This window comes from Mytilus edulis, chromosome 14 (genome assembly GCF_963676685.1).
Source record: "Mytilus edulis chromosome 14, xbMytEdul2.2, whole genome shotgun sequence".
Classification (NCBI taxonomy): domain Eukaryota; kingdom Metazoa; phylum Mollusca; class Bivalvia; order Mytilida; family Mytilidae; genus Mytilus; species Mytilus edulis.
In genome coordinates this window covers 22,334,995-22,358,213 of record NC_092357.1, presented here as the reverse complement: position 1 = coordinate 22,358,213, position 23,219 = coordinate 22,334,995, and the positions used below count along the sequence as shown (strand labels likewise).

The 23,219-nt window shown below is 32.0% G+C and overlaps 1 protein-coding gene across 1 annotated transcript; it reads left to right on the top strand.

The window, feature by feature from the left end:
- The first annotated feature begins 225 nt into the window (after positions 1 to 225).
- LOC139504048 (macrophage mannose receptor 1-like) lies at positions 226 to 22,211 on the top strand. The gene is made up of 7 exons (XM_071294107.1): positions 226 to 260; positions 6,067 to 6,129; positions 7,274 to 7,415; positions 13,378 to 13,574; positions 17,687 to 17,831; positions 20,713 to 20,918; positions 22,072 to 22,211. The coding sequence occupies exons 2-7, from the start codon at positions 6,069 to 6,071 to the stop codon at positions 22,209 to 22,211; spliced, it is 891 nt and encodes a 296-aa protein (XP_071150208.1). The 5' UTR covers positions 226 to 260; positions 6,067 to 6,068.
- Positions 22,212 to 23,219: the final 1,008 nt, after the last annotated feature.

The window sequence follows — 23,219 nt, the reverse complement described above, 5'->3', positions numbered from 1 at the left end:
GTTGCAAGAACTTAGTTTACTAAGTTAAACTCAAAATTCATAAGTAAAGTAAGGAAGGAATTATGAAATTGCTCATCCTGGATTTGAGAAAGTCACGTGTGATGTTTACTCTGTGCTGATCAGAAAAGATTATCGATTTACTTATATCATTTTGTCAGCCGTAATTGTTTACGTCAATATAACACCTTTAAATAACAAGTACAACACTCTAATATTCATTTTTAGATTATCGAAAGTGAATCAATTATTGTTGATATCAGGTAAGAATATTAAAAAAATTTTTTTTTTACTGTATCAAAATTTGTCTGCTTTTATTTCGCATATTAATCACATTTCGTCGTATATTATATTAGCCACACTTTTTTTTAAACAGACTAAACTTGTATCAAATTCTTCTCAATGTTTTTTAAACAAAATTAGAAATTAAAAAGATATATTTGTGTTATATCTTAATTAAATATATCTTTGACTATTGAAGTTATATAATGATTAAAAAATGCTCATCAAGGTAATGATAATTTTTTATCGTTATGCTGTAGTAATATAAACGGTACCAATGTTACTGCACCCGGTACGCACTTTTTTTAGACAATTTATGTCTCTTCGGGGATGCTCGAAACCAAAATATTGCAAACCAAAAACTTAAATTAAACAATCAGTCATCCTATTTAACCGGAAAGTATTATATGGGAAACCATTCCTTCTTCAAATGACCCGCCCCCCTTTTTTTGATAACGCGATATTCATAAATTCATGCCAGTAATATGGTTATCCGCCTTATAATATCAATTATTTATTGTATAAAACGAGGTATCAAAAGCTGTCAGCTGTAGGTGCGTTTTTTTCTTTTTTCTTAACAAATTGCGTTGTTCGTGATATTTAAATTACATAAACATGAGACCATGTGTTATATTCAATGCTAAAGGTGTTTATCTTTTATTTTACTGTACAGTTTTCATTTAGTGTTTCGTCGTGTTATTATGCTTATTTTATTCGTATCTATACTATTAAACGAGAAGACCTCATTTTGTGTGTCTCTTCCTTCCACCATAAATCAATCATCATGCCTCTGTGTCCTATAGGTAACTTGCATAGTTGCATTTGTCATCCATTCTTATGATTATTCAGATTGAGTTATTTTGGGAGAAAAACGACAAAAAAGGAGTCCGGATATGATTCCGTCATCAGACTGACTTTTAGTCATAGATAACACTTCCGGTTTGAAACATGCACAAATACAACCAATCGTATGATAGATAACAAAAATGAAAAAATAAATAAGCCAATCAGAGCGTTCTCCATATCATGGTGTTTAGATCGAAAGAACCACAACTATAATACCTCCTTATAGAGGACAATTGTTTTTCGCGTTTATCTACAAGTAAACTACGATTTTACTACTTTAATATACAGAGGCTCTCTGTGTTCTGTCTACTGTTTTCTTTAAAATGTTTACTATTGAAGGGGTCATACCAGTTGCATATATATTAAAATTAGTAAAACATGTGACACAAGTACAACCAATCGTATGATAGATAACAAATATGAAAAATAAATAAGCCATTCAGAACGTTCTCCATATCATGGTGTTTAGATCGCAAGAATCATAACTATTATACCTCTTTAGAGAGGACACTTTTTTGGTGACAGATCGCAAGAACCACACCTATTATAGAGAGGACAATTATTTTTCACGTTTATCTACATGTAAACTACGAATATACCACTTTAATATATAGAGAGACTGTATTCTGCCAGGGACTTTCTATGTTAGTATGTCTGTTTTTTTTTTAAATGTTTACTATTTAAGGGGTCATACCACTTGCATATATATTAAAATAAGTAAAACATGCTCAACTTCATCTAAAACTACCTCGACCAAAAACTTTAACCTGAAACGGGACAGACGGACGACTGAACGAACGAACGCACGGATGCACAGACTAGAAAACATAATGCCCATAAATGGGGCATACAAATTAATTGTTGAAAGGGAAAATAGTGATTTGGCAAAAATGTAAGTATGGTAGAAATTAGAGGAAGACAGGACCTTTTTCTGGGCGTCGGGATTGGGTGTTTTTAAGCTCGGGATTTGGGGAGTGATTCTTACGGGATCCGGGAATATATTTTTCGATTTTGGGATATGAATTTCTTTACGTTCTGCATCTCGGGATTTCATGGTTTTAAGCCCGGGATTTCGGGATCAGGACCCCTCCAACCACCCCTCAAATTAGCCTTAGCCGGTCTTAGTCATTTATACATGATTCACATCCTACCATTGATTTGACTTTTACCAACAAAAAAAAAGCATTGTAGCAAAGGAGAAGAATAATTCTGATCTGAGGCCAGAAACACGAAAATAATTGAATTTGACAGAAAGGAAACAAATATTGGACTTTGGAAAAAGGGACAGGGCTTTTGATACCTTTTATGAAATTCTCCATACATGTTATCTTTTACAAAAAATCCTCCTACAACAGTTGACAAGCTGTATATTCCCGCGATTTCGCGGGTTTGTTCTAGTGAATTTTGAAGTGACAGGGTATTTATATTCCACTATCGTATTTTTAACCTAGTGCATTGCTTGTGCATATGGTTATATTTGTCTTCATTCTGTTCATTTGACTTTGTCAGTTTTTATGACCTCCCTCTTTATTGGTGTTTGGTTTATTGTTTTACTTTTTGATATGTTATAAAAGAGTATATTGATATTGATCTGACCCTCTCGCTCACAGCACCTTAAAACCTAGTTGAATAATTGAATTTATGTTTATTACATTTCAATTTTATTTCATTCAAATATTAAGTCTTTACAAATGGATTGTGCAAAAGTGTTAAAATTAAGTCCTGCAATACAATGGAAAATGGGAATCATTTTCTTTCGTATTTCAAAGGAATTCAAGAATTCAACCATTTGGCTAACAATTGGTTCAAATGACAAAAACCAAAACACAAAAAAAAAAAACACAAAAAAAAACCAGAGAAAATTAGGAAGAAGCTATGATAATGAAATAAAATTGAGAATAGAAATGGGGAATGTGCCAAAGAGACAACAACCCGACCATAGAGCAGACAACAACAGAAGGCCACCAACAGGTCTTCAATGCAACGAAAAATTCTCGCACCCGTAGTCGTCCTTCAGCTGGCCCCTAAACAAATATATACTGGTTCAGTGATAATGAACACCATACTAACCTCCAAATTGTACACAAGAAACTAAAAGTTAAAATAATACAAGACTAACAAAGGCCAGAGGCTCCTGATTTGGGACAGACGCAAAAATGCGGCGGGGTTAAACAGGTTTGTGAGATCTCAACCCTCCCCCTATACCTCTAGCCAATGCAGAAAAGTAAACGCATAACAATACGCACATTTAAAATTCAGTTCAAGAGAAGTCCGAGTCTGATGTCAGAAGATGTAACCAAGGAAAATAAACAAAATGACAATAATACATAAATAACATCAGATTACTAGCAGTTAACTGACATGCCAGCTCCGGACTTCAATTAAACTGATTGAAAAATTATGTCTTCATCATATGAATGTCAGACACAATCCTCCCAGTGAGGGGTTTAGTATCATACCATCATAACATATATGAGAAGAACATAAGCCGTGTCATGCCAACAATTGGTTTATTAATAATAAATGTGTTTAGTTCCTATGCAAAGACCCTATAAGTGAATCAATATTAACGCCAAAATATGCAATCTTTAGTGACCTGACAACAGTATCGTAACTTTATTCCTTCTTAATAAGTCTATTTAAAGGTTTTGTAAGCTTCTGAGGTGAATACTGACATTTTTGTGTGATTTATAAAGAATATTTCCATAAAATATTGGATGTGAAATACCTGAACGTATAAGAAGTCTGTATGTTGACTTATATTTACGAATGATGTCCTTATACCCGTCCGATGATAAAATTTAGTAAATGTTATGATACGTACAATTACAAAATTACTGAACTGTGGGAAAAATTCAAAAAGGAAAGTCCCTAATCAAATGACAAAATCAAAAGCTCAAACACATCAAATAAATGAATAAAATTAAGAATGGAAATGGGGAATGTGTCAAAGAGACAACAACCCGACCATAGAAAAAACAACAGCAGAAGGTCACCAACAGGTCTTCAATGTAGCGAGAAATTCCCGCACCCAGAGGCATCCTTCAGCTGGCCTCTAAACAAATATATACTAGTTCAGTGATAATGAACGCCATACTAATTTCTAAATTGTACACAAGAAACTAAAATTAGAATAATACAAGACTAACAAAGGCCAGAGGCTTCTGACTTGGGACAGGCGCAAAAATGCTGCTGGGTTAAACAGGTTTATGAGATCTCAACCATCTCTCTATACCTCTAGCCAATGTAAAAAAGTAAACGCATAACAATACACACATTTAAAATTCAGTTCAAGAGAAGTCCGTGTCTGATGTCAGAAGAAGAAACCAAAGAAAATAAACAAAATGACAATAATACATAAATAACAAGACTAGTAGTAGTTAACTGACATGCCAGCTCCAGACTTAAATTTGACTGATTGAAATATTATGATTTCATCATAAAAATATCAGGCACAATCCTTCCCGTTAGGGGTTTAGTATTATACCATTATAACATATATGAGAAGAACATAACCCGTGTCATGCCGACAACTGTTTTTGTAATACATGTGTTTAGTTCAGATGCAAAGACACTATAAGTAAATTAATATTAACGCCAAAATATGCAGTCTTTAATGACCTGATAACAGTATCCTAACTATATCCCTTCTTAATAAGTATATTTAAAGGTTTTGTTAGTTTCTGAGGTAAATACTGACATGTTTGTGCTTGATAAAGAATATTTCCATAAACAATTGGCTGTGAAATACCTGAACTTATAAGAAGTCTGCATTACGAATGATGTCCTTATACCGATGATAAAATTTAGTAAATGTTATGACTAGTTTATGATATCGAAAACCCTGGTGTAATAATTTTTCAGTAATACATAAATTTCTCTCGTTAAAATCTAAAACTTTGTGACATACACGAGTGAATCGTACACGTTGAGATATATAAACACCGTAAGATGGTGACAAAGGAACTTCACCATCTAAAAATGGATAATTAACAATAGGAAATGAAAAATCATCTCTTTTATCATTAATTTTAGTATTAAGCTTTCCGTTAGTGATATAGATATCAAGATCGAGGAAAGGGCAGTGGTCATTGTTAGTATAAGCCTTATTTTAAGTAAGTTCAACAGGATAAGTTTCTTTAGTATACATACTGAAGTCGTCATTATTGAGAGCCAATATATCATCCAAATATCTAAATGTTTTATTAAATTTGTTTATCAGATGTTGTTTCGATTGGTCTTTGCTGATTTTTGTCATAAATTAACTCATAGCAATACAAAAACAGGTCCGCAATAAGTGGTGCACAGTTAGTTCCCATTGGAATTCTGATAACCTGACGATATACGGAATCTCCAAAGCGAACAAAAATGTTATCTAGTAAAAATTCAAGGGCATATATAGTATCAAAGCATGTCCAATTGACACAGTTTTTGTTTTGTTTATTGCTACTAAAAAATGATCTAAAAGAGTTTGAACATATATATTCACATTCTGACTTTTAAATGCCCATTAGGTGTGATTTTTTTCTTAATGAGAATGTAAGGCAATGTGGTATACGGGGTAGAAAAATCAAAACTTTGAACAGATTCAAAATCACCACTATAAGCATGCAATTTATCAAGTACTTCCAACGAGTTCTTGACACTCGAAAAGTTATTCTCTGTAAACGCGAGCCTAAAAAAATCTATATTATTACACGTTGTACAAATTTGTCACAAATTGTATTACAATAAATTTAATTTAGTTTGATAAAAATGACAATTACAGAAATAAATATTGACACCATAGTATCGATTTCGACAGAAGTAAAGACGTATTTTAAAAATCAACGCTAATGACTCTTGCTGTCAAACATTGGTGCTGTGTTCCAATTGTTTTAAAATACTTCTCTCCACATATGTATTTTGTGTCAATTTCAAACTAAAAACTTTCAATTCCAGTAATGGATGCAATAAAACTATTGAGAATATGGATTTTGTTGATGCCGATTGTCATGATAAATGGTAAGTAAATTTCATAGTATAAAACTGTGACGAGAGGTTAACATTTGCCAAGAACATCAATCATGCCTGACTTATGGCATTGAAAATTCATCTCCAGTGAATGAGAGAAGGGTGATGAAACGGCATGGTAGTGGGAGAACAAACATTATATTTTTGCGATCTTAATGTTAAAAAAAACCTACTTTTACAATTACTAACAAGAACAAGAAATTTGTTTATCCCTTATTTTGAATGGAAACATATTTAATGTTTGTTTTCTCTAGAAATTTAAAATCAAACAATGTGTTAAAAATGAAGAAGATATGGTATGAGTGCTAATGGCAACTCTCCATAAAAGTCACAATTTCTAAAAGTAAACTATTATAGCTCAAGGTGCGGTCTTCAACAATATGTACCATGAGTCATGGCTCACACCGAACAGCAAGCTATTAAGTGCCCACCACATAATAATATAATGCCTAAATAGCGAGCTCACCAAATATTTGCAATTCAGATCAATTACGTCGTTGGTACCAAGCTATTGCGCCAAGTTCAACCTGTATATGTGGGACAGGCATAAACTGCATATATAATTTTATACATATTCAGTAGCCTGTTGTTCAGTGGTTGTCGTTATTTTAGTTTGGATCATATGTTTCTCGTTTCGCGTTTGCATATAGATGAGGTCGTTGGTTTTTCTGTTTGAATTGTTTAACATGTTTAGCACTTGGCATTTTGAGCCTTTATATCTTGCTGTTCTACGTGACCAAAGGCTCCGTAATGAAGGCCGTATTTTTTAGACTTTGTGATATGGATAGGGAGTTACCTCAATGGAAGTCATACCTCATCTTCCGATTTATATATAGAATAACCATACATTGTCTCGAAATATAAATGCTATTTATACGAAGCTTAGAAACAGGAAGCTGTGCCCAGCGTTTCTACTTGTTTCAGGTCGAGTACAGATAAAATGCATATTTTGAGACAATGTATGGTTGTTCTTTATATACTGCAACTCTTATAACTGTTCTAAATGAAATATTTAGGGTAAAATCAATCATTTTGAATTTTAATTTTGAGTGGACAACGTAAAATTTCCGCGAAACTGTGTTGTATTGACGTCATTGATAAATGAAAAAGTGTTTATAATCCGTTTATGTTTTAGGATTTGGAGCATATTTTCATATCAATAACATAAGAATGAATTATAATGGTGCCACTGACTTTTGTAAAAGTATTGGTATGGAATTAGCAAAGTTAGATAATATCGGACTGCAAAAATCAGCGGAACAATATCTCATCAGCCAGTAAGTATTAAAATTTTAATGATATAAGTTTTTCATCGGTCAAAATGGTCTTGTTTTCTTCAGAATGAAATATTGTAACGTCATGAAAATAAGTGGAACAATATCTCACAATCCAGTAAGTCTTGAATGAAAATGGAACATATTCAATATGTTGGTGTGCTTTTGAGGATATTTGTAAGTAAACATTTTTTCTATGTTCCATTCTGTAACACTATTGTTTCAGGTACGATTAAAGGTTGGTACATATCAAAAAGTTTAAACTCGCTGCATTTGTTTGCACCTGTCTTCAGTGAGGAACTTGATGTTCAGGGATTGCCGTTTGTTGATGTGGTTCATAAGTGGTTCTCGTTTTTCGGATTTTATATAGATGAGACCGTCGGTTTTCCCGTTTGAATGGTTTCACATTGTCTAGTACATTTTGGGGCTCTTTATAGCTTGTTATTCGGTGTGAGCCAAAGCTCCGTGTTTAAGACCTACAATGTATAATTATTTACTTTTATAAATTGTGACTTGGAAGGAGAGTTGTCTCATTGACACTCATACCACAATTCTTATTCCATTGAACATTAAACATAACAGTGTATTCCTCTCTAAACATATGTGCGATTTAAAGCGCATATTATGCAACGTTTCAATGATCCTTATGAACAGCAATAGTATTGTAAAGTCATTTTAGAGGAAATAATCAAAACAGAAAGTATATAAAATATTACATGTACCTGTAGATCTTTTTTTTTCAGTAAATAAAAACAAAACACATAATTATGTAGTGGAACAAATTTTAAAGATAAGTTTGTATTGCTGTAGTGATATTTGAAAATAGTTCACCGTCGAAATATATCTTCATCCGGTGATGAATCGGCAAGGATGAATTATCTTAGATGTTGAATTCTGATTTAAAAACTTGCCTGCATATTAACTAATATTAATTCTAATATGACGTGCTTCTTTCGCTTTGTAAACAACACCGTGTGAAAATTCTCGATATATCTATACTTAGCGCAGACTCAGAGATATACATAATAATGGATGTTACAATATACCTCCCACGTAAATCCACATGTATTTTAACCTATTTGCAAACGCTTTGCCGATTTTATCGTATTAGAAATTGCAATAAAACAAAAGACAAAAAAACTTTTATTCTTATTCGGATGCATAATAAAAAGAATTAATATGCTGCAACTAGTTGTGTTTATTTCCTAAATATAGTAACACAGCTATATTTTGTGCAATGTCAATTTCATCATGGAACACTTTCTCCACAATCAGGGGTTCATTAAGGGATGGAAATAAGTTTGATATTTATGTTACGATTTTATGTCACAAAAATATAAAACTATTTTGTAACCATCGAAGTTCGTATAATATTGTATTAAAATGGAATTCTGAGGTAGGTTTTATTTCATTTTCTTTTCTATTCAGTATTTGCATTTTAACTGATTTCAGCGAGTCAACATTGCAACTCCTTCGTTATGAAATGTCAATTTTGGATTTAACAGTAGCTTACGAGAAAACATGTAAATTAGAAATCGAAAATATTTGGTTTGAGAATTAAACATATTTTTTCAAGTGGTTAATAACGAACTAATTTAAAACAATACAAGCTAAAGATTTATGAGAATATTTGAGCTTTATCTAACAAGGAGTAAAAAAGAACAGCTACACACACGGCATAACCCACCCTCGCTTCAGTATTTGAATGGACTTATTTGTCCTATTAGAATCGAAATAATTCATGCTTACGCTCAGGATAAAATTCGAATATCACGGCCCAGGCCATGTGTAAATTTCCAACAAATCTATGGCTTCCATGAATTATTTCTTAATTAAGACAGTAACATGATAATAATGGTCATGCGAAGTGAAAAAAAAACCTTGAAAGGATCAGAAAGAAACATCGTGGAAAAATAGATTTTTAAAAAAAGTTCAGGTTTACCGGAAATGATAATTGTTTCGAAAATATAAATGTATCTACTGTAAACCAACTTATTTTCGCGGATACTTTATTTCGCGTTTAGCCCTTTCGAGTCCATTTCGCGGCAATTTAAATTCGCGGTTTTCTAATTAACTTGATGTTGTTAAATACGGAAAGATCCAAGTTTTACATATTCGCGACGATTTAACTTCGCGATATTTTTCTACTCGCGAAAGTCGCGAAAATAAATCGCTCGCGAAAATTAGTTGGTTTACAGTAACTAGTTCAAAAGCACCGACAATGTGACTTCTAAATATCTAGGAAAAGTGTTCTAAAAATACATATGTATTGATCAGTGTTGACGTTTGAATAAATGCATCAGTTATAAGTATGTAATTCCTTACAAATTAAAGTTTGCTTATTTTTAAATATTCTCTTTGAATGGAAGTTTGACAAAAAGATTATTAACAGATATAACAAAAAGTTAATTGAGTCTTTTGAATTACAAAGGATGTCTTTATATTCTATTTTTGATGACTATTAGCTAAATACAAATATTAATTAAAACCAACATCTAAATGAGTTATAGTATTGATGTTACATATATTCTTAATCAACTTAACTATCATTTCACTTGAGAAACAAGTTAGAATCAATATTTTCTACAAACAAATGTTTTTTTTGTTCTTACTAGATACATATATTGAAGTTATTTGTCGCGCAAAAAACTATGTTTTACCATGTCTTGTTTATAATATTATATAATACATATTAGGTTAAATTACGCATATTGACCTCGTGTTACACATTGCACAATTAAAGGTGTCAATTGATTTCAAATAAAACAAATATATATTTAAAAATGAGTGTTTATTTAAATTTCTTCAAATAATTAGCTTGTTAAAAAAAAATGCAGTGAAAAAATAAGTTTGTTTCCATTGACTTAAGGTGGTATGGGAGTCTAAAATAAAAATGATAGAATTTGTTCATACTTTGCCAAAACGTAGTATCTATTGATATATGTTGAAAAATATAATAAAAATGATAGGTCACCGCGCATTTTCTCAAGCTACAGGACGTGACAAAATGACATATTTTGTATGGATTATACAGGAAAAAACACTATTTTCTGATTCGAAACTAAACAAAATGATAGAATTGTTAAATACTTAAAGAAAAGAGAGCTTTCAGACAATGCTTTGAGAATATCAAAAGAAAAGATAGGGTCACCGTACGTATTTTCCGCCTAAAATACAAAAAAGGAAAATTCCATGTAGAATCCTTCAGAAAATGCACTGTTTAAGAGTTATCTCCCCTTAAAATGCCAATTGGAAAAAAAATAAAAACAACCAAAAATAATCAACATTTGCAAAAATATTAATATTTATAAGTTATATTCTTATAAATTGGTTCTTTTAAATGAAAATTCACATTAAATATCTGCATTCCTGCATCAAATTTTGCTAACTTGATAGAACATCTGGACCTTTGGTTCTCTATTTTTTACAATCAAAGATGGAGGAAGACACCCATACCACCTTAATTCATATACAGTATTCGATTAGTTAAAAACAAAAGATGCTACGGTATATTAATGAGATTGTTTTAAAATTAGAAATAAATGTTTGTCCTGACAAAAATAAAAATATTCTTCCGTTCTTGAAAGATGAATGGTCGTTACCTAAGCTTTTGATAGAATAAAAAAGGGAGGATATCTGAAAATGCCAAAAGAAGGAAGATTATACAAAAACTGCAAACAAATTGAAGATGAAACTAATTTCTTTTTATATTGTAATAGTAACAGTAATAAGTTTATTAGATAAAGTTTATTTTGATTTTTGGATAAAAGATCTTTACAAATTTAAACTACAAAGATAAAGTAACATATACAGTATATACTCAACCCAAGATCACACATTCAGGTAAATAAGCTAGGATCATTTTTAAAACAGTCTATATAAATGAGGACAGGGGACTCTTGAAATATTTACTTTATTATGAATATTAATGATCTTGTTATTATTGTTCATATTTATTTTGTAATGTTGTGTCACGTACTAGAAATAAGTAGTGTTATGGCACTAAAGATATGATTTGATTTAATTTGATATGATAAAATCAAATAAATTATAATTTAACTATATACTGCAGCAATGTAATGATTATTGAAGAGTGTTTGGCATACAGCAATTAAAACTCTAACTGCGACTTGATGGTTCGCTAAACCTTTCAAACACAGTGTATTATCATCCCCAAAAGAGACACATATGTTATGTGAGTCTAAACTGACTCAGGACAAAATTCTCAAAAAAGTATTAAACATATGAAGTTATATTCCGTTCGGATGTTTGGATAATATTTCATTATTTTTCGTAAGCTATTTTGACATTTTTTAAAATGATTTAAAGCATTATATTGTAAATGAATATAAAAAAGAAGATGTGGTATGATCGCCAATGTAACAACTCTCCACAAGACACCAAATAACACAGAAATTGACAACTATAGGTCACCGTTCGGCCTTCAACAATGAGCAAAGCCTGTAGACGCAACGTCAGATATTGCTACCATTTAGTATAACAGAAAAATGACGTAAAATCGGAAACGCGCTTTATCTAATTCTTCCTGCTTTCCTTTTTGGGTAAACGCAAAGTATAAAACACAAGTATAAATGCCGTGAGAATCCAATCCAATATGATTTTATGATTAACATAGGATATTAAATTTTACTGCTAGTAATTATGTGTTTGGTTTTTTTTAGGAATATTGCTGCATTATATAATCAACCCGAGTATGATTTTATTCAAGCAGTGACATACAATAGCTTATACTTATGATACTGAAGTTTTCTTACTTTTTGATCGTCTTATAGATGTGTATTTTTATAATGTGTGCATCATTTGGTTTTGTTGAAAGCAGAACATTTATATTTTGTGGAGGAAGGAACACGCGAATGCAGTTCATGCCGTCCCTAGCATATTACGCGTGTGGCGACGTCAAATTATGATAACGGACAAACTTGCAAGACATTTTCATTAATCCGTATTTTTTATTGAAAACCCTATAATCTTAATGCTATTTGGTGTACCAACTCCAACTTTAAAAGTACTTTTTATTGGTATATTTATCAAAACAGAAAAATAATCTTCACGAAATCAAATCTCTGTTTTTTTGGCCGTAAAAGTTTTGTGAAGGCATGAAAGTTTAACTCGGACATTTCCGCAAGACATTGCAAATCGATTGTTTTTCAATTCGAATTTTGGGAGCTAACACTTAGTACAAAACGATCGTGCTTACAATTAAAAGAATTATCTGTCAAAATTTTATTTTTGATCTGAAATGTTTCAAGTTTTCAGATTAAATTTCTGATGGGTCATTTCCGTACATCATATTCTTATGAAAATATATGCAAATTGTAAATGGAGACAGCCATGCTAACCAATACTGAAATATATCACTTCATAGAATGTTCATGCAAAATTTCGAAGAGTTACGTGAACATTTCGCGAATTGTTCGAGTTTTAAGTTTCGAGTTTGTCACATGGGACAACGCTAAGTAAACGTTTTTCGGATAATCTGTGTCTTCCTAATCCTATGAATATTATATTTTTATTCTTTCTCTGTCATAATGTGAAAATTTAAGAATCAATCTTTATTTTCATGTATAATTTGAAATATTCATTTCAGCATTTCTATAAAAAATGTCCCGTCACTATTTTTCGTGGTAGTAGCAATATCTAACGTTGCGTCTATACCGTATAGTTAGATATAAAAGGCCCCGAATGACAACGTAAAACAATTCAAACGAGAAAACTAAATGCCTAATTTAAGAACAAAAAATGAACGAAAAACAAATATGTAACACATAAACAAATGCCAATAACTGAATTACAGGCTCCTGACTTGGGACAGGCAGATACATACAGAATGTGGCGGGGTTAAATTTTTTAGCGGAATCCCAACCCTCCCCTAACCTTGGACAGTGGTGTCCATTGTCATGTCAATGAGAACATGTCTTGTATTTTTTTACATGAAATCTTTCAGGCAAATAACTGAAAAAGTATGGATGTCATTAACATGTGTAGGTCTTCCATGCCAATGGGATGATGGCGAAATACTTGATTGGGCAAATTGGGAAAACGTTGATGAACCGAGATATGAATGTGTTGTATTCGAAGAAATATTTGCCTTTACTTGGCGATCAAGAAGGTGCCTAGATAACTACATTTCGTTATGCATAGGTAATACATTATATTATAACATAGTTGTTACGAATACGTTCGGTTTTGCGAATGTAATAATATCAAAATTGCCAGGGGCAAACAAAAGAGGTTATAAGTTATTGTGCCCGGATGACGACAATAGCTTACAATGACGGTGTTTGTATTAAAAATTATAAGAATTTGGCTACAATATTAGGCAATATTTTCAATGTGCAACTAACTGTTATTGATTTAGCCTCAGTCAAATTATAGCTTTAGAGAAGGACCATATTTCAAAAATAAGGGGAATGTTACATTGCATTTGTTTGCAGTACATGATTAAACCAGGTGCTCCGCAGGGCGCAGCTTTATACGACCGCAGAGGTCGAACCCTGAACAGTTGGGGCAAGTATGGACAAAACATTCAAGCGTGATACAGCTCTGAATTTGGATTGTGATCAAATTTTTGACATTACATGTTTTTTTTTTACACAAAACAAATGTCAAGATTTTACACATCAATTAAAGATTTCTTCTTCAAACTTTTTAAATCTAAAATTAAATAGTTGACACAGCATAGGTTTCTGACACAGAATGAATGTGGTCTAATGAACTTAAAATTTTTTTTTTTGCCTTTGAGCAATTCACTATGCTGTTGAATATGAATCCTCTCAAAAAAATGTTTGAAGAAATTTTCTTTATATTTATGAAATCTGAAATGAGAAAATTTAAACCCCCCTTTTTTTCACATCCCCGTTTCCCTTTTTCCAAAACTGATATCAATTCAAATTTCTAATGGAGTTTGCAACAATAACTACTCTTTTAAATACATCATAAAATATTAAAATGTAAAATAAAGTGCTTAATTTTGTTATCACTGAATGGTAAAGATTGGTTGGTAGTAAAAGTCAATATACATTGTTTATTGTATAAAACAATAAAAAAAACTTCATCAGCAACATTTTATATTGGCAAATTTCCAATGAAGTTATTTATATAAAGTTATTTGCAAATAAAAATAGAAAATGACATCATAGTCATGTCTGGCAAATGTCCAACATACATTATCTAAAAACATTTTAGATAAGATAAGGAAAAAAAGCTTCATCAGCAACATTTTATATTGGCAAATTTCCAATGAAGTTATTTACATAAAGTAATTGGCAAATAAAAATAGAAAATGACATCATAGTCATGTCTGGCAAATTTCCAACATATATTATCAACTACTATTCTATACAAAGAAAGATAACTCCAATTGAAAATTAATTGCTATTGCACAATATTGTGCAATTAGATATTTCTTGCTATTGTGCAATACTGTGCAATTGAAAATTTCTTGCTATTGCACAATACATGATATGGAATCCTGATTTGGACCAACTTGAAAACTGGGCCCATAATCAAAATCAAAGTACATTTTTAAATTCAGCATATCAAAGAACCCCAAGGATTCAATTTTTGTTAAAATCAAACTAAGTTTAATTTTGGACCCTTTGGACCTTAATGTAGACCAATTTGAAAACGGGACCAAAAATTAAGAATCTACATACATAGTTAGATTCGGCATATCAAAGAACCCCAATTATTCAATTTTTGATGAAATCACACAAAGTTCAATTTTGGACCCTTTGGGCCCCTTATTCCTAAACTGTTAGGACCAAAACTCCCAAAATCAAACCCAACCTTCCTTTTATGGTCATAAACCTTGTGTTTAAATTTCATAGATTTCTATTTACTTATACTAAATTTATGGTGCAAAAATAATGCTTATTTGGAAGAAATATCTGCCTTTACTTGGCGAACAAGAAAGTGCCTAGATAACTACATTTTGTTATGCATAGGTAATACATTATATTATAACATAGTTGTTACGAATACGTTCGGTTTTGCGAATGTAATAATATCAAAATTGCCAGGGGCAAACAAAATAGGTTATAAGTTATTGTGCCCGGATGACGACAATAGCTAACAATGACGGTGTTTGTATTGAAAATTATAAGAATTTGGCTACAATAGGCAATATTTACAATGTGCAACTAACTGTTATTGATTTAGCCTCAGTCAAATTATAGCTTTAGAGAAGGACCATATTTCAAAAATAAGGGGAATGTTACAATGCATTTGTTTGCAGTACATGATAAAACCAGGTGCTCCGCAGGGCGCAGCTTTATACGACCGCAGAGGTCGAACCCTGAACAGTTGGGGCAAGTATGGACAAAACATTCAAGCGTGATACAGCTCTGAATTTGGATTGTGATCAAATTTTTGACATTACATGGTTTTTTTTTACAAAAAACAAATGTCAAGATTTTACAAATCAATTAAAGATTTCTTCTTCAAACTTTTTAAATCTAAAATTAAATAGTTGACACAGCATAGGTTTCTGACACAGAATGAATGTGGTCTAATGAACTTAAAAGGTTTTTTTTGCCTTTGAGCAATTCACTATGCTGTTGAATATTAATCCTCTCAAAAAAATGTTTGAAGAAGTTTGAAGACCAATTTGAAAACGGGACCAAAAATTAAGAATCTACATACATAGTTCGGCATATCAAAGAACCCCAATTATTCAATTTTTGATGAAATCACACAAAGTTCAATTTTGGACCCTTTGGGCCCCTTATTCCTAAACTGTTAGGACCAAAACTCCCAAAATCAAACCTAACCTTCCTTTAATGGTAAAAAAAAAATGCTTATTTCCCCCCCTTTTTGGCCCCTAATTCATAAACTGTTGCGACCTCAACTCCAAAAATCAATCCCAACCTTCCTTTTGTGGTCATAAACCTTGTGTTAAAATTTCATTGATTTCTATTTACTTATACTAAAGTTATTGTGCGAAAACCAAGAATAATGCTTATTTGGGCCCTTTTTTGGCCCTTAATTCCTAAACTGTTGGAACCAAAACTCCCAAAATCAATCCCAACCTTCCTTTTGTGGTCATAAACCTTGTGTCAAACTTTCATAGATTTCTATTCACTTAAACTAAAGTTATAGTGCGAAAACCAAGAAAATGCTTATTTGGGCCCTTTTTGGCCCCTAATTCCTAAAATGTTGGGACCAAAACTCCCAAAATCAATCCAAACCTTCCTTTTGTGGTCATAAACCTTGTGTTATTTCATTGATTTCTATTCACTTTTACTAAAGTTAGAGTGCGAAAACTAAAAGTATTCGGACGACGACGACGACGCCAACGTGATAGCAATATACGACCAAAAAATTAAAATTTTTGCGGTCGTATAAAAAATATATTTGTAGTTAATCAGATAGTCATAATTTCTTTTTCTCTCTATTGCAGAATTTGAATATGTGATAAATAGATTATAACATGTCTTTTTCCATATTGGCTCTGGTATCATACCTTAACCGCTATCGGTTCTCGGCAAAAGCCTCGGGGCCGATGTGGGAGTCTCGGGATGATACCAGGGACAATTGTGAAAGGACATGGTATAATATATACTTATCATACATTTTGTACTTGTATGTTCGTTTTTAAATGCATATGGCCAATACTAGCCGGAAGTCAAGATTAGTTATATGCCCTCGGGGTCAATATAGATATTAGCCCTTTTTCATAGTTCGTCGTTTGAATACCTACAAGATATCAGACCAGATGAGTACTAGTATTATTTTTAAATTGACATGTTTGGTTCATTTGGAGACAGAAAAAACCAGGAGGTGAATAGTGGTAAAGTTATATATTCGATGTCGTAACTATCTCAAAATGATACGGAAATATCAAGTTTTCCTAAATGCCGAGGGAATGTGAAAAAAATTGGCATATCATCAGAAAAACTATGGCTTAATGAACAATCTAATGGACAGTTGCCGACAGATTAAAATAGTATAATGGAAGAATTAGTCAGATATTAAAGTTATTTGACGAATATGACTTAAATATAAAAATATGTGGTAATGTATTAGTGCCAATGATACAACTCTCCATTAAAGTCACAATTTTGTAAAAGTACTAGTAAACCACTATAGGTCAAAGAAAGGTCCTAAACACGGAGCCTTGATTTACATCGAACAGCAAGCAATAAAGGGTTCCACAAATGACTATTGTAATTTATGAATCCCTTGAACAAACGCCAACGACCGAACTACATTATTTGTATCATTAATATGTATGATAAAATCTTGATTTAAAGCTCCTGCTCAGCCTTCCTTTAGCCTTCTCTCGGGATTATACAACTTCTATGAAGCCTCAAAAGAATGTCAGGCCATAGGAGGACAACTAGCAGTGTTAAACAATCCTGTGGCAATGAACCGTGTTATGAATGAGCTATATGACATGTAAGTGATGATACTTATAGTATATATATATTATATATATATATATATATATATATACAAAAAAAGTTTCTTTTCAAGCAGTGTACAGAATTATATATTAAAAATTAAATACACAAAAAGAGTTTTAAAAGCAGCATTGTCTAGCGCTTTCATCCATCTTGGGACTTTTCAAGACTATGAACGTCGTTATGGGGAACACATTAGTATTATGACGTAACGTCATTGTTCGTAACATATTAGTAGTATGACGCGACGTTATTGTTCATGTAACTACTAAGCATTATTAGACATTTGTGCGGGAGGAAAATTCAAAATTTTCCCGTTCTTCAAATGTACGGAACCAACAGAAGAATACCGTAAAGAACTAGAGAGAAAATTCATAAAAGTGTTTGACGCCAAGCTTAATGCTTAGTAGTTACATGAACAATAACGTCGCGTCATACTACTAATATGTTACGAACAATGACGTTACTTCATAATACTAATGTGTTCCCCATAACGACGTTCATAGTCTTGAAAAGTCCCAAGATGGATGAAAGCGCTAGACAATGCTGCTTTTAAAACTCTTTTTGTGTATTTAATTTTTAATATATATATATATATATTGCAACATAATATTTTACTTATTTCTGGTGCTAAATATTGTAAAGTAATAGTGGCGTCACACATCAACGTATATCACAAACAAATGTACGCCCTGTGTGGCCAAAAAAAAACCATGTGCGCTGCCAATATGCTAGTAATTTTGAGCACATTCAATTTGTAAATCATATCTGTATATCGTATCCACTACTCATTAGGCGTGTTCAGGGCATACGAGATGGGTACATCAGCGTTTATCGGGCATTCAAGTATTTTAGTATCGTATGTTGTCTTTTGTCTGGCGTTTATCCGACGTAGATGGAATGCATAGGAAAAACGTCCCTTGAACGTTTTTGAGACGCATCCCGGTTGTAAATTTTTGTACCTAGGACGATTATCCGTGCTTGCAGCGAGTCTTGAACATGTAATTATATATATGGGGAGTTTGTATAACTTATAGATTCCCTTGGCCTTGTAAATACACGGACATCTGCCACTATAAATTTTGGAGCAGGTTACCATGAATGTCAAAATTCGTTTTTGATACGTCACGGGTGCGTTTTATACGTTTAAGAGCGCTGAAACTACGTAAGACGTATGTTACAAACACACCCTCCTACATCCAAGTAAATACCCAATTAAAAGTCGAACAATCTTGAGGCGTATTCAACGTGCCCGAAACGTGTCTTAAACTTATCTGTAGCGTTTTTCAACGCGCTCGTAACGTATGTATTACGTGCGTGTAGCGAACAGGTACACGCTTGATAAACGCTAGAGCTTAATGAAAATGTTTAGGGTGCATATGAATTTCCAGGAATTACAGTGTTCACCAAACGTATACCTTTATATTTCGACGAATTTCAAACTAATGCAACGCGCGTCCAACTTACGGACTTAATCTAATTTCTCTGTACGTCTGTTGCATGTCGGTCTTTTCACTAATGTGGGACGCCGACATACACAATCTTTTGCGAATTATTTAAGTTCAACACACATAAAATCCTAGTTAAGGTGGTATGGGAGTCTAAAATAAAAATGATAGAATTTGTTCATACTTTGCCAAAACGTAGTATCTATTGATGTATGTTTAAAAATATAATAAAAATGATAGGTCACCGTGCATTTTCTCAAGCTACAGATGGTGACAAAATGACATACTTTGTATGGATTATACAGGAAAAAACACCATTTTGTGATTAGAAAATAAACTAAATGATAGAATTGCAAAATAAATTAGGAAAAGACGGCTTTCAAACAATACTTTAAGAAAATCAAAAGAAAAGATAGGGTCACCGTACGTTTTTTCTGGCTAAAATACAAAATAGGAAAATTCCATGAAGAATCCTTCAGAAAATGCACTGTTTTAGAGTTATCTCCCCTTTAAATTCCAATTTGAAATCAATTAAAAAACCAACCAAAAATAATCAACTCTTGTAAAAATACTAATATTTATAAGTTATATTCTTATAAATTGGTTCTTTTAAATGAAAATTCCCATTAAATATCTGCATTCCTGCATCAAATTTTGCTAATTTTTTAGAAAATCTGGACCTTAGCTTCTCTGTTTTTTACAATCCAAGATGGCGGAAGACACCCTTACCACCTAAGAGTGCAGAGAACTAATCTTTGTTACTTTATAGCTGTACACGAATTATCATTTTTTTTATTAATATAGTTTGATCTCGACATGACAAAATATTTGACGAACATAAATTCAGGCCAAAATTTCTTGTTCCTTAATTAATACATAATATAAAAAGAGTACGGATGTTGTATGCATTATAACACAGCTACACCGTTTGTTATTTGCCTTAAGGGACAAACCATTTAATTTCAAGGGGCTGGGGGTTATGTTATTTCATTTAGTTTTTCAACGCTATCAATCAAATTCTCGATTCCGAATATTATTTTTGTTCTCCACTTGAACAGAATATTTTTTTTTATGAAATTAGAAAAAAGGCAGAACAGGAGTTTTGAATAAAAAAAAAAAGGCAGGATGACAATTTATTAAAAATAAAAACACAGGATAGACTAAAAGAAAAAAATGCAGGATCGAATATAGTAACTTAAAAGATAAAAAGATATCACAGAGATAACAACTTAAAAACAATGCAGAATACTTTTTTTTACATTCTAGCGACCCCTCTCCCATACAAATCAAATGATAATTCCCCTACTAGAAATAATTGCTTCTTAATTATCGCTGAATACGATTATGGCATATGAGGTGACGACCAAAAACAACTCGAGGTAAATAAACTTGGTAAATCGATCATTTTTATTATATACATTGTATTAGGACTATTACAAACGACATATGGATTGGATTATATGGTAACGGAACCAACTTCGTCTGGCAAAACATGGCTGAGGAAGTGTCTTACACCAACTGGAATACCACTGTACCACAAACTCATACGGGGGTAGCAGTTGTGATGACCAAATCGGACTTAACATGGCGAGAAGGACAGATGACAGATCGAACAGACCATGCTTTATGTCAAGGTTCAATCAAAATATATAAAGATACATACTTACGGAAGTATATAAAGGACAAAGTAAAACTGAAGTTTAAGTATGGATTTTTCTATAAACATTTGACATTATTACTAAATAAAATTGACTTTGACTGGTAATTAGAACTTTAAATATCTTAGTTCTTTTTTTTAAATTTCCAGTTTTATAAAATCAATATATTGACTTTGATAAGTCTAAATTACGACTCTTTAAACGAATTTGGTGTTTTTAAAGACGAAGCAACATTTTGAAACTTCGACTTGTTTTTGGGAAAGACATTCGGAAAATTTCGACAAGATTTATGATGTAGGTTTGTTTGACCTTAAAGGGATTTGTCTATTTCTCTGAAGGCTTGTTTTAATCATAATGACCGTATGTATTCAAGTACTTTTTTACCCTATGCTTCAAGAGTTTTCGGTTGCAGCATTCACGATACAGGTCAAAACCAACAAAGCGCTCAAAACACACCAAATTTATTACATGCAGAGATAGGAAAATATTGTATTGTTGCCAATGAGACAACTCTCAACCAGACACCAATGACATAGAAGTCAGCAACAATAGGTCTCTGTACGGCCTTTAACAATTAGCATTTTTTTTTTAAATCATATACCTATTTGATATTTATTTTAATTAACAATCATGAAATATGCGAATTGATCCGAATCTTAATGACCAAATGGCAATTAATGAACAGTTTGTAACGATGTCTAAACACTATTTGGATCTAATTCTAACGCAGCATAATTCCTCCTTAGGAATCTGATCCATTAACTGCTCCTTGAAATTAGGATCCTCTGTCAGATCGGTACATCCGTTGTGATCAATAATACCGAATGAATGATAACTCGTCGATGTTAATTATTTGATATCTTCGTGGGGGGGATAAAAACATTTTTTCAACGTTTACCAAAACTTGACAAAATCAATACACACATTTAAAATTTTTTTTTTTTTAGATCGTATCGTTTTCATATTATTTGTATTCACTTTTTTTCAAGAGAAACAACGCGTTATCTTATTTTTGAATTATTTTGTTTTTTGTCAAGAACCAAACAAAGAATTTCAAAGATGCATACCCCTCCTGAAAATGAATGCTCTTTGTCTACGAATATACTTATTTCCTTTTTTTCTATTATAGTTAACTATCTACCGGTAGTGTTAGGTATGACATACGCAGACGCAGAAGCTGAATGTTTGAAGTCTGCATTACATCCGGCTCTTATGAGAACCCAAGAGGAAGCCATTATCGCAAAAAATGCGCTTAATACACCTAAGTAAGTAATACAATAATAATATTTTACTTCAACTGCTTATTCATAGATTGAAAATAAAACAAATGTAAATCCATAAAAAATCCAGGTCAGGATCGGATCCGAGCTGTAATGTATTGGGTGGTGTGTGGTGCTGGTGTTTGATGCTATTTATCATATTATTATAGTTTTTATAAAAAAGAAGATGTGGTTTGATTGCCTATGAGACAACTCTCCACAAGAGGCCAAAATGACACAGTAATTAACAACTATAAGTCACCATATGGTCTTCAACAATGAGCAAAGCCCATACCGCATAATCAGCTATAAAAGGCCCTGAAATGACAATGTAAAACAATTCAAACGAGAAACTAACGGCCTTATTTATTGAAAAAAATATCGAAAAAAAAATATGTAACACATTTAAAACAAACGACGACCACTGAATTACAGGATCCTGACCATTATTGTAAATGATTTAGACAACTGTTTTCCTCGTTTGAAATGTTTTACATTTGTCATTTCATGGACTTTAATAGCTGACTATATATATATATGCGGTTGATTGGCGTACAGTAAGTTAGAGGCGGTCATTTCTGAGTCGTTTGGTCTCTGATGGAGAGTTTTCTCATGAGCTGTATCATACTACATCTCCTTACTTTTTATATCTATACTTGATTAACAATTCTTTACTCAATATATAAATAAAAAGATGCGATATGATTTCAAATAACACAGCTCTTCACAAAAGAGACAACTTTTTTTCAGAGCCTGTGACTAAATACTTACAAAAAAGCAAATATAGGTCGCTCAACAATGAGCTGGATATCGAATAAATTAAAATCGTTCAACTTTTTCTTTATGAAGTTTTAATTCCATTATAAAATATCTATCATGATAAAGAGAATTTAAGTAACCGTAAATAAGAAAGAGTTGTGAGGATGATTTCCAGAATAGAGAACAATGCGCAAAAATTATAAAGAACAGAGAAATTTGACATAAAAAAGAATATTGAGGTTCTAAAAGGTAACTAACA